The 13,749-nt window shown below is 46.8% G+C and overlaps 1 protein-coding gene across 21 annotated transcripts in view; it reads right to left on the reverse strand.

Moving 5' to 3' along the window:
* Positions 1-13,749, reverse strand: part of MICAL2 (microtubule associated monooxygenase, calponin and LIM domain containing 2) — a 240,860-nt gene that overhangs the window by 143,526 nt on the left and 83,585 nt on the right. For all 21 annotated transcript variants that reach the window (XM_086340006.1, XM_086340019.1, XM_086340017.1 and 18 more), the window contains exon 4: positions 2,158-2,365. In XM_086340006.1, the coding sequence (XP_086196132.1) occupies positions 2,158-2,365 (208 nt within the window). The remainder of the gene's footprint in view (positions 1-2,157; positions 2,366-13,749) is intronic.

Here is a 13,749-nt window from a genome sequence, read left to right on the forward strand (position 1 = left end):
TTCTGCAGAGCGTTGGAGGGAAGCGGATGGAGGGAGGCCATCTGCTCAGAATGAGGAGGCTGTGGTGGGGGCTTGGGACGGCCATGGTGGGAGCTGGAGAAGGATGCTGACACAGGACCAGCGGAAAACTGCTGAGCAAAGCTGAAGACCAGGTCAGAGCTGGGGCTGGAGACCATGGCCAGTTTGAAAGGAAGCCAATCAGCTGGTGCTTAAAGAATCCATGCCAGGAAATAGGCCATGGGGGCGGGTAGGCTTCTCCTCATGGTTTCAAGGTTCCTAGTCTATCTGGTTTCGGCACCCAGTAGGTACTCAATAAATTCTCCCTGCCTCCCTTCTCACACGTATTAGAGCTGCCCTTGACAACAATCACTCTGAACTTTGAATCTCAGTTTCAGAGTCCTTCCCGTGTTTCCACACACAAGAACCAGGGGTTAAGTGGGGGCCCCATCAATGGAGCAGTGAGGGGCCCCCTGGCTAGAAAGGCCTTCTTGAGGCCTCCTGGTGATCAGCTCTGCCTCTCAAGAAGGCTCGATGGGAAAGTGGTGCTTAATGTTGTCATTCTAAACTGGTACCAACATACCAACATACCAACATCCGTGGGTGGTAAGGAATATCCGGAAAGCTGACACTGCAGCCTTCTGGGCAAATCCAAATTTCTTTCCAATGGAGTCTTGGAATTTTCTCATCCTAGGGCGGGAACAAACCCTGGGCCACTGCTGGTAAGGTCTCCTGTATCTGACTAAATTACACCCTGTCTGGCTGATAATTCTCTCCAGTTGTTCTCATCCCAGCCCCACACCCTTTTCCCATCAGTGCCTGTCCTCATAAAAGCATGGGTCTCAGGGTTCTCCTTCCACTCACTGGTTGAGAGATTGCAGCTCTGAATTTATTTGAATTTGGGGATCCCGGCTGCTTCTTCTTCACTGTACCCCGCTGGATGCAAAGCGCTTCCTGAACACTTAGACCAGCCAAGCACAGTGATAAACACATTTCACACGTGACCTCATTCAATCCTCTCAGCTCTCTTGGTAAGCAGGCATTGATCACATTTAGGGGAGACAAAACTGGGGCTGGAGAAAGGTGAGAAATCTGACCCAAGTCACACAGAAAATGGACCCAAATCTATTCAAACCCTTAACTCTCCCCACAGTAGTAACTTCCCTGACTTTTACGAGTTATGATTGCTGTATATAAAATGACTAAAGACTCCTTCCCTGGTGGTCCAGTGGCTAAGACTCCAGGTTCCCAATGCTGTGGGCCCGGGTTTGATCTCTGGTCAGGGAACTAGATCCCACATGCCACAGTTAAAGATCCTGAGTGATGTAAGTGACTGGTGCAGCCAAATGAATTAAAAACAAAAAAAAAGACCTCTTCCCTGTAAAGCATGAGGAGGAGGGAGACTTCTCTCCCAAAGCCTGCCTGCACAGACCTTGCCTCAAGAGACCCAAGTAACATCAGTGCAGGAGGCGCCTCAGTGCCCACTTCACCCTACTAAGCATTCAGGGATGGCCCACGACCCAAAATCCACCTTCCCAATCCCCCTCCTTTTCTGGAGGGACCCCCATCAGGATGGCCTCTCTCTTTCTAAAGCTCAAGGAAACCTGGTGCAGGATCTGTTAACGGTGTCATTCCTCTGCTCTAAATCCTTCCCTGGTTCCCTAGACTGGCAACTCCATGTCCCAGATTCCTTTAACCAAGAGACCCCTTGGCAATCTGGCCCACTGGGTGGCTTTATGTGACTCCCTCTTCTAAGCGCCTCTGGCAAGTCTGATTATTCTATTACAGCACAATTTATTGTTGACAGAATCTCAGTGATTTCCCTAAGAGTGTAAACTATATGACTTACCTCTGCCTCTGTTTACCATATTTCATTCATTCATTCACTCAACAGAAGTGCACTGAGCATCTACTATGTGTCAGGCACCATTTTATGCCCTAAAGATGCTGTGGGAAGACATACCATGGCCCCTGGCCTCATGGTGCTTCCAGCCTAGTGGGCACAGCACAGGGTCTGGCACTAAATGTCTGTCGGTTGGATGTGAGGAGCCCCCAGAGACTTGCAACATGGAATATCCTGGGGATTCCACAATGTGGAGAAATACCCCACCCCAGGTCAGCCCCTTCCCCAGATGGGGTGCCACCACTGGCTCCACTCACTGATATGGTCGATGGAACCGGCACAAAACTTCCCATAGAACTTCTTGGCTCCCAGGCCTCGCAGGTCATGGATGGTGAAAGGCCAGAGGTGCAGCACGTTGTTCCGGGAGAAAGTGTCCCTCTTCTCCACCACGACCACTTTGGCCCCCAGGTAGGCAAGTTCAATGGCAGTACGCAGACCACAAGGTCCTCCGCCAATGATGAGACACTGAAGAGGGGAGAGAGGAGACAGACACTCAGTGGCCTCTGGCCTTGTGGACAGAACTTCCTCCCTAGTCAGCAATGTAACTGGGGAGAAACCCACATGCACCCAAATTAACCAGCAAGTGCAAATCGAACACTTATTAGGACCTGCCATTCATACATCCCATGCACATTACCTGGGGTTTACCCCACACCAATCACTGTGCCAAATCCCGGGAAGAATGCAGAGTCCACGAAAGACTCGGGGAAGGCACAGTAAGATATACGTGAGGTTCAGAGTTAAACTGAACTGGGCTTAAACCCCAGCTCTGGCATTTAACCTGTTAGTTCAGGTGGATAGAGAGAAGGATACATTGGGGGAAAGGAGAGAAAAGAGACAAGGATTCATCTGGAACTAGATGCTGAGAGTCTGAAAAGTCAAGCGAAGGGGTATGGTCATGGTCCTGAAGGCATTGGGACTGTGTGGGCAGAAGTGACAGGAATAGGTTTCTGTTCCAGTCCTGAACTAGGTTTCTGGATCCTGCAACACTGAACAAGACAAGGGTCCTTCCCCAAGAAAGCTACAGCCATTTAGGAAAGAAGAGAAGACACATAATGACCTAACCAACTACTTATACTGGGGAAAAGCCCTTCTATTCAAATAAAATCTTATGAGTATCACTGCTCCAATAAAAACAGGAAAGTGGCGGTCAGTATTCTGGCTGACAGATCCCCCTCGCACCAGCCCACCCTACCCTTAGACAGGTCCCGAAGCACCTTTAAGAAGCAAGAGTTCAACTTGGGAGGGGGGTCTAAGTAACTGGGGATACCCCCCAGAGTCACAGAGAAGGGGATCTGCACCCACACATCACTGCTTGATACCACACAGGCATCTGGAAACATCCCTTCTGCTCGGGATTAAACCTTATCTTAAAAAAAAAGAAAAGCATTCCCCTTCCCCTAGCAAATGTTCCATCATCCAGTTATCACTCATCTGGGGCCTCCAGACTCCCAAAGGGAAACTGCAAATAAGCATATCAGAAGCTCCCACACCACAATCAGTGTGGCGTACTCGCTGGAACCGTCCAGAGAGTTTGTGGAAACTGTTAGGGGAAATGAAGTCACCACTGAGATACAATTCACTCCAGAGACAGGCAGCGGGTAGGCAAAACCTAATGCTTCCTTTCTGATTGGAGCTGACTACAGAGAACCAACTCCCCCAAGCCCAGCTCTTCTTTTTATCTCATACCCCAAACAGCTCCTCTGGCTCGGACATAGCCAGACCATGACGGGCATCTCAAAGCAAGACTCCAAACCCCGACGCTCTGAGGTTGGCTTTGGGGTTAAGTCTGGATTCACTGCATTTCTTTGCAGTTAGCGCATCTTTTCCTGTTTGCTGAGTTCTGTCACTCCAGGGCCACAGACGGAGTGGGGCGGGAGGATGTGGGGTGAAGAAAGGCAGGGAGGGGAGGAAGGGATCACCCTGCATTCTTCCATCTACCAGGCCTGACCCAGAACTGCTCCCTGGGCAAGGTAGGGATTCCCACTCCCACCAGCTGGGGGGCTGCTGTGCATTTCTCATGCAAACAGTAGCTGGTGTACCATCTCTGGTTCTCTCAACTAAACCTGAAATCTCACCAATGAAAGCTCGGTTTTCCCACCATCCTAGGCCCCAGCTCATACTTTGGGGCCTGAAATTTCAGAGATACCAGTCATACTCAAAGCAAATACCAACAGGCCTAATTATATAAAGGGAGAAAATTTGGTACAGATGTTATCAAGACAGGAGAGAAGGCTTGCTGGCCAGAGCCAGGCCAGTTCCTCCAGGAACACACTTGTTATGATTAACATGGGAACTCGGAGTTCTGACAAGAAGCTGAAAACCACGGCTGCAGTGCGCCTGGGCAGAGGAGCAGGCGAAGAAGAGGGTTCTCCAGGCCTGCCCACAGCTGATGCTCTGGATGGTGGGCATAGTGCAAACAGACCATGTGTGCAAAGCATTATGATAACTCAACCCAAAGGAACTCTCCACCTTTCCCAGACGCATCCGGGCTTCACTGCTGAGGATTCCGTGCCAAGGAATGAAAATTTTTCATTAAAAGTCAGCCCTGAAGCCGAGCCCCAAGTTAGATTGTACATTCCTCCTACAGGCTCTGTCCTTAGTGCCACCCCAGAACCAAGCTCCATGTGTTATAATTATGTGCATCTGATTCCCAGACCAGAGTAAAAGCTCCTCAAAAGCTATCTCCATGTCCAGTATGGGGCCTGGCACACAAGAGGCCTCAATAAACATTTGATGGATGAAGGAACTTCCCACACCCTCAAGGCCCACCCAGTTCTGGCTGTCTGACTATAACCAGGATGTTCGATTCACATCAGCCAGGGTGTACGTCTGCATTTCCCACCCAGGCTGGGGGAGCTGGGGTCTGCCAAGGCCACCAGGATCACGGACGTCAGCAGGTCTGTGTGCTCAGGCGACATAAATTTATTACACAGTGGGGAGCGGGGTAGATCCAACACCAGCAGGAAGTCCATTGTATAGATAAGCTTGGCCGTGCTTAGACCTCCACATTTGTGGAGAGAGACAAACGCCCCATGGAAAAATCAGCTCTTTATTTATCAAAGGATGGGAAGAGGGGATGTGAGGCCTCGCCCGCTGTCAAGGCACCGGGCTGGACAGGAGCCCTGTGCCCTCCCAGGGGAACCCCCAAAGCACTACTGACTTCTCGGTGACATGGTGCATCATCCAGCCCACCAGTGGCGGGGGGCAGAGGGGAAAGTGTTGCGACTGTGCCAAGAATGCTAAAGGGATCAGTCCCCAAAGGGAGCTGCCGAGAGACCCAGGGGCCAAGCTAGGGGTTAGCAGTCTGGAGGCTTGATTTCCGCTTTTGAATTCTGCCTCCAGTTTGTTTGGGAGCTCTGCATGCAGACAATCCAGGGAGGTGGGGCGCAGAAAGCCAGCACTTGGAGGGAGCGAGCAGATCGAGGTCTGCCGTTCACAAACTCACTCACCCAGGCGCTGCAGCTCCTTGAAAAGGATGACCATAGGATCTAAACTATATCATGCCCAGCATGTTCTACTTGCGAGGCACTGTCCTAATCATTCCACCTATTTCATCTATCCAACTGCCCTATGAGGTAACTGTCATCACTACCTCCACTTTGTAAATGAGGAAACTGAGGCACTGAAAAGTTAACTTGCTCTGGGTACTATTATTGTCCCCATATTTGAGCTAAGAAGTGGAGGCAAAGGAGGGTCAGAAATTGCCCCAAGATGGGTCACCTAATGAGGAAGTGGTCAAGTTTGGACACAAACCCAGGGCACATGGGTCCAAAGGCTGAGCTCCGAGCTGCTTGCCTGACCATGAGGCCAGGCCACAGGGGATGTGTTCAGGAGTAAGTGAGGCCAGCTTGGGCTCCACTCCTTCCCTACACAGGGCACACCTTGGCCCTCCAAACGGAGCCGGGTTCAGGCTGAGTGCACGGGGCCTCTGCCCCGAAGCCCTGAGTCCGGGACTCGGCTGAACTTCATGTCCTTCTCTGTGGTGGAAATTTACAGCCCGGATGGTGCTAAAGCCCCTGCAGCTCTCAGGAAGCCACTCAGGCAGGTGTGGGCAGTGGGGGGTCAGGCATGAACACTGGCAGCCTCTCTAGTGCCTCTGGAGGCCTGGCAGCGGGCTGAGAGACGCGATGTCACGTGTGGTGCCGTCTCCCTGGTAGCGGCGGCCCTCCCGCATGCTGGCCCACTGGCCAGCTCCCTGGGCAGTGCTCAGGGTCCAGGGACGTGCCCTCGTGCTTCCTGGACACTTATCTAAACCCAGACAGGAAGGCCCTGACTGTTACTGGGTTACCATGAGTGTAAACAGCTCATTCAGAATCACAGGGCAGAGGGTTATCAAACCCCAGGTGATAACCCACATGCTGGCCTAAGGGGCCTGCCCTCACAGCCCCACAATCCAAGAAAGGGGAGCTCACGAGAGATGCAGCCACCTACGATTCTAGCTTTGGATGGAAAAAGCTCTGTGTGGTGGGGGTGGGGATGGCCAGACGGGGTTCTCCATGGCAACTTCAAAGGCCACTCCAGTGAGGAGCAAACCCTCATCTGACTTGACAGGGCCCTGCCCTGCCCTGCCCTGCCCTGACTCTCCTGTATCTGGGTCACACCCAGCTATTCCTGAGTAACAATTACCCACTTACTAACCTCAGAAATTTACAGAGAGGAAATGAAGAAAGATATCCTGTTCTCCCTGTCTGCTCTCAAAAAAATAACATGAATTCCTCTGAGAAACATTCCATTCCTCTGTCCCTCCCTTTCAGCCTGAGCCGGTGCTCTGACCCATTTGAGCAATTGTAACTGCTGAGATTGGGGTCTGGATTTTGGGGGACAGTTTCATTTGCAAACATCTTACCCCTGGGCCGTGTAAGTACACTCACATTGGACCCTGGACTTGAGAGTGAGAAGTGCAATCACCAAGGCTGTGCTTCCTGCCTCTGGGTGCTGTTCATACCTCCCGCATCTCCTTCATTTAAGGCATGAGTTCCCTGAAGTCTGGGCATGTGTGCTGCCAAACCTCCCCTAGAGATCAGCAGCAAGTAAGCCCACGACTCCTTTCATTTCAGATGCCAAAGTACATCATCAACAGTGCCAACTCTGTCCCACCTTTGAGGGTGTCTGTCCATCCCATAACAGGAAGAGTAATAGTAAAGACAGTTTTCATAATAGCAATAATAAAAATCAGAGCTCCCACTTACTGTCTGCTTTTATAGCGCTAAGCACTTTGTAAGATAGGCACCTCATTTATTTCCTACAATAACCCTGAACTGGGCATTTGGCAGATGAGAAAACTGGCGTTTGGGAAGGTAAACTTGACTGTGGTCACAGGACTAGGGTTAGAACAAACCTTGGATCCCAGGAGTTGTACTTGAAATCATGATCATGTATTAAAATTCTTCCAGGTTTTCTTGGGCTTTATTATGAATTAGCATGTTCCATTCTCAGCTAAGATATGTAAGACCACTGAGTCCCCTCTTGGGTGGCAAAAGATGCAAGAGAAGGTGCCTGTTCCCAAACCTCAGGAGGCTGTCTGATTGGGGACCAGAGAGAAAGGGAAACAGGGACCAGAAATGCTAGATGGCTTGGGACCACCTGCGACTATTAGGGATGTATATGGAAGGGACCAATTTGGCTATGAAAAAGTCCTATCAGAAGATGGTCCAGGAGTGGAGAACTGAGGCTGAGGACCCAAGAGAGACAGAAGAAATGTCAGGCTGAGAAAGAGGGAGGTGACTTGGAGGGGCCGGGGAGGCCAGGCTGAGCTCAAGTGAGCCTGGTGTTGTGTGGGACAAGAAAGGGCTGAAGGGAAACCAGGCAGGGGACAGAGAGGGAGCCAGATGGTAGAAGGCCTGGGATGTCAAATCAAAGGATTTGAATGGTTCCCCCCACCATCCCTACTTGGGAGGTTATGGGTTTGGAGTAGAATGAAAGTACTAGTTTAGGACAAGTAGTTCCAGAGCAATAAAAGTGACGGTAAGGAGAGAGAAAGAAACCAGGGGAAGAGAATCAGCACTGCAGCATTCGAAACAGACTCGCTGTCTGGAATCTCCTCTCTCCACCTCGGCCACAGATGCCCATGCATCTCTACTAGCTCCCCTCGTCTTCCTGACCTCCACATTTGGCAGCACCTGAGGCTCAAGCTCCATCCTCTTCCCTTCTTTATTTTACATCCTCTTTCCATGGCTTTAAGTACCATCTTCATGCTGATGATGCTCAAAATTGTCCCCAACCCCTAAACTCCTAGACTCGGATAAACAACTGTCTGCTGACATTCTCAGCTGCTCTAATAAGCATCTCAGATGTCAAACCAGACCTATGATCACACTCCTGATCACACTTCATCCCCCACCACCCCCAACCCCTGCTCCTCTCCCAGTCATGGTCATCTCAGTTCATATTTATCCACTTCCCACTTTTCCAGCTCCTGGAGCCAAAAATCTGGAGTCAACCTAGATTCCTTTTCTCTTATCTCAAACCAATCCTGCCAATAAATCCTGTTGACTCTACCTTCAGAAAAGAGTCTGCCCCTGATTAGTTTCACCTCCTCCATGCTGCCACCCTGATGCAAGATACCGTCCTCCTCCTCTGCCCTGATCGCAGGACCACCTGGCCTCCTGCTTTCCCTTGTGTCCCTTACAGTCCACACCCCCAGCAGCAACTGGAGTGGCTCTTCTAAAGTCAGATCACGTCACACCCAGTTCACAACCTCTGATGGCTTTTCATGGCACACAGAACTCAAAATCAGACTCTATTATGGCCTCAAGACCCTACATGACCTTGCCCTTCAATCTCTCTTCTGTCTTCAGCTCCTGCCCACCCCACCTCCCTCTGCACTCCAACCACAATGGTCTCCCTAAGCACACACAGGGTCTTTTCACTTGCTTTGCCCACTGTCTGCAACATCCTTCTAAATATACATACACACACACACACATTTATTATATAAATATATATAACTTTTATAATTCAAAAAAGGAAATATATTGCAGAATATATAAAGGACTACTTTTATTTTTCTTTATATTAACATCCAGTTTTCCAGCATTATTTTAAATGTCTGTAAATATTTCCAGTATCTACTTAAAGATTTTTCCATTATGGGCTTTTTCATTTGGTTTTATTTTCAGTCTGGTAGCTTTAAAATATTTTTTACAGTATCTTATTATAAAATTTTAAAAATAAATTTTAAAAAATTGAATGAATTTTAGTGAACACCCAAATACCCACCACCTAGATTCTATGATTAGATTTTATACTCCTTGCTTCATCATATGTCTTATCATCCTTCTACCTCTCTACTTATTCATCAGTTGAGTAAAAAATTAATTTTTGGTGCATTTCAGTGAAATCACTGAATCAGTACATTTCTTCCCAAATATTTCAGGATGTAAATCTAATTAACTAGAGTTCAATATTTATTCAAATTTTTCACACCCTCTCACCATAAACAAAAATAAACTTCAAATGGCTTAAAGACTTAAACATATGACACGTCACCATAAAACTCCTAGAAGAGAACATAGGCAAAACATTCTCTAACATAAATTATACCCATGGTCAGTTTCCCAAGGCAATAGAAGTAAAAATGAAAATAAACAAATGGACCTAATTAAACTTACAAGCTTTTATACAGCAAAGGGAACCATAAACCAAACAAAAAGACAACCTACAGAATGGGAAAAAATATTTGCAATCAATATTTGATTGCAAGGAGATAAAACCAGTCAATTCTAAAGGAAATCAACCCTGAATGTTCACTGGAAGGACTGATGCTGAAGCTCCAATACTTCGGCCCCCTGATGTGACAAGCCAGCTCATTAGAAAAGACCTTGATGCTGGGAAAGATTGAATGCAGGAAGAGAAGGGGACGATGGTTGGATAGCATCACTGACTCAATGGACAAGAGTTTGAGCAAAATTCAGGAGATGATGAAGGACAAGGAAACCTGGTGTGTTGTAGTCCATGAGGTCGCAAAGAGTCGGATATGACTGACTGACTGAACAACAACAAATTTGCAAACATTGTAACTGACAAAGGCTTAAGTTCCAAAACATACAATAATTTGTATAAGTCAACATAAAGATGAACAACCCAACTGAAAAATGGACAGAAGACCTAAAGAGACATTTCTCCAAAGAAAAAATGCAGATGTTCAATAGGTACCCAAAAAGATGTTCAGCATCATTAATTATTCAGTTCAGTTCAGTCGCTCAGTCGTATCCGACTCTTCACGACCCCATGAATCACAGCACGCCAGGCCTCCCTGTCCATCACCAACTCCCAGAGTTCACTCAGACTCACGTCCATCGAGTCGGTGATGCCATCCAGCCATCTCATCCTCTGTCGTCCCCTTTTCCTCCTGCCCCCAATCCCTCCCAGCATCAGAGTCTTTTCCAATGAGTCAACTCTTCGCATGAGGTGGCCAAAGTACTGGAGTTTCAGCTTTAGCATCATTCCTTCCAAAGAAATCCCAGGGCTGATCTCCTTCAGAATGGACTAGTTGGATCTCCTTGCAGTCCAAGGGAATCTCAAGAGTCTTCTCCGACACCAGAGAAATGCAAAACAAAACGACAATGAGGTACCACCTCACAGAGGTCAGAACGGCCATCGTTAAAAAAGTCTACAAATAAATGTTGGAGAGGGTGTGGAGAAAAGGTTACTCTCATATCCTGTAAGTTGGAACATAAGTTGGTGCATCCACTGTGGAAAACAGTATGGAGGTTCCTCAGAAAATTAAAAGTAGAATTACCATATCATTTCAAAAATCCCCATCCTGGGCATATTTTACAGACAAAACTCTAATTCAAAAAGATACATGCACTCCCATGTTCATGCCGGCACTATTCACAACAGCCAAAACATGGAAACAATTTAAATATCCATCAATAGATGAATGGATAAAGAAGATGTGGTACAGAAATACAATGGAATATTATTCAGCCATAAAAAAAGAACAAAATAATGCCATTTGCAGGAAAATGAATGTAAATAGAGAGAATCTACTATCTGAAGTCAGAAAGACAAATATCTTATGATATAATTTATATGTAGAATCTAAAATATTACACAAATGAAGCCATCTATGAAACAAACAGAATCAGGGACACAGAGAATAGGCTGGGAGTTGCCAAGGGGGAGGCAAGCAGCAGAGGGAGTTTAGGATCAGTAGATGCAAACTGGTGTACGTAGGATGGATAAACAACAAGGTGCCGTGTAGCACAGGGAGCTATATTCAGCATCTTATGATAAACCACAATGGAAGAAAAAAAAGGAACGCATCTATATGTATAATTGAGTCACTTTGCTGTATAGCAGTACTTAATACAACATTGTAAATCAATAATAAAAATAAGTTAATAAAGAATAATTATTAATTAGGTCCCATTTGTTTATTTTTGCTTTTATTTCCAATATTCTGGGAGGTGGGTCATAGAGGATCCTGCTGTGATGTATGTCAGAGAGTGTTTTGCCTATGTTCTCCTCTAGGAGTTTTATAGTTTCTGGTCTTACGTTTAGATCTTTAATCCATTTTGAGTTTATTTTTGTGTATGGTATTAGAAAGTGTTCTAGTTTCATTCTTTTACAAGTGGTTGACCAGATTTCCCAGCACCACTTGTTAAAGAGATTGTCTTTAATTCATTGTATATTCTTGCCTCCTTTGTCAAAGATAAGGTGTCCATATGTGCTCTGTGGGAGAGGGAGAGGGTGGGAAGATTTGGGAGAATGACATTGAAACATGTAAAATATCATGTAAGAAACGAGTTGCCAGTCCAGGTTTGATGCACGATACTGGATGCTTGGGGCTAGTTCACTGAGACGACCCAGAGGGATGGTATTGGGAGGGAGGAGGGAGGAGGGTTCAGGATGGGGAACACATGTATACCTGTGGCGGATTCATTTTGATATTTGGCAAAACTAATACAATTATGTAAAGTTTAAAAATAAAATAAAATTAAAAAAAAATTGGGAAAGGAAAAAAAAAGAATAATTATTGAATTTCTTTTTTTTTTTAGGTAAAATTTATATACAAAAATGGACTCATCTAAACATACCATTTGATGTGACAATTTACAATACATGTTGCTTCTTATAGCATTGGTTTTCTCCCCATCAATGGTCTTTCTTCAGTAGATCTCATAAGTTCTTATCCCTGGGCTTTGATGCTGACATCTTGGTGTACACAGTTGTCAGCAAGGAATTTCTAGTCATGGGGGGAGGGCTTGACCAGCCAGCTACCTTGACTCTCCTTCCTTCCTTTGGAAGAGCAAAAGCCATGGGCCCTTCCAAGACTCCAAAAAAGGGTGTTAGGAATCTCATATTCCTTTAGGAGGAACAGTGTGAAGAGCCTTCAGAGATGGGCTGAGTCTAGATATATTCAAAGCTGAAAACTCTAGGGCCAGTTATAATCCATATGTGGGGGGGAAAGTAGAGCTAAGATACACAATCTAGCCTCCAGAAATAGATACACAAGTTCACATTTATCACTTCTCTCTTTCTTTTCAGTTGCTTAGTGAACTTTTGCTTTTAAACATTACAATGATAATAGCCAGCACTCAGAGTCCTTTATTCACAACAACTCATAACCACCCTGCCAATTTCACAGCTGTAACTTTTAAGAGCTGGATCCAGGATTCAAACTCAGGTGCCTGGGTCCAGGGACCATGACTTTAATCAGTTGGTAAAGAATCCGCCCGCAATGCAGGAGACCTGAGTTCAATCCCTGGGTGGGGAAGGTCCCTGGAGAAGGAAATGGCAACCCACTCTAGTATTCTTGCCTGGGAAATCCCATGGACAGAGGAGCCTGGTGGGCTACATACAGTCCATGGGGTTGTAAAGAGTCGGAGACGACTGAGCAACTAAACCACCGCCAGAGACCACTGCAGGTAGACAGGGAGAGACAGGATGCAGGCAGGGAATGCCCATGCCCCCCACTGCTCCATTCATCAATGAATTTTTTTTTCAAGTCTACCTGACCTCCAGTGACCTCTTCACAAGTAGAGATATGTCTGATTCACTTTTGCACCCCAAGCAACCAGCCTGACCCAGGTTAAGTGTTCAGGGATGATTAGGGGAAAAGAGAGGGTGAGAGTATCCAGCAGGCCCTGAGTATACTCCAGGTACCCCTGGAGCCAATCTGTTATGGTGGCAGTGAGAGCAGCAAGCACTGGCAGGACCCGGTAGGAAAACTACAGCAATGGCAAGATGCCCCTTCCCATCCAGGACTTAGCAACATCTGAAAGGGGCCAACATCATGGGTAACTCAATCCAATGAGAAAGGCAGAACAGGCTATGCACCCACCTACACTTTCCCAGCCCAGAGAAGCCAGCCAGGGTTGGGACTAGCAGCTGTCAATCTACCCAAGGTCAAACATTTCCACTCAACAGGTGCCAAGACTGGGAGCCACTTGAGTTCAGGAGAAACATCTACTGGGTATGCCACATATGCCAGACCTGCAGCAGATGCTTTAAGTAAACCAGCTTATTTCCATTGTGAAAGCAGCATTGCTTTCCCTGGTAGACAGTTGAGAAACTGAGATCCAGAGGTCACATGACTTAATACAGCTAGCATTTCTTGAAGTCTAACTCTGTGTCAAAGAAAAGAAAGTTGAAAGGGTTAGTCACTCAGTCCTGTCCTACTCTTTGCAACCCCATGGACTGTAGCCCGCCAGGCTCCTCTGTCCATGGAATTCTCCAGGCAAGAATACTGGAGTGGGCTGCCTATGTCAAGCACTGATCTAAATGCTCCAGATGTATTAATTTATTCAAACCAACAACAACAACCCAAGATTAGGAAATCAATACACAGAATTGGTTAAGTGAAGTACACAAGGTCATATCACAATTAAGAAGAAGGA

This window comes from Bos grunniens, chromosome 15 (assembly GCF_055505025.1).
Source record: "Bos grunniens cultivar Pamir isolate PY7600 chromosome 15, Bosgru_T2T1.0, whole genome shotgun sequence".
Taxonomy (NCBI): Eukaryota; Metazoa; Chordata; class Mammalia; order Artiodactyla; family Bovidae; genus Bos; species Bos grunniens.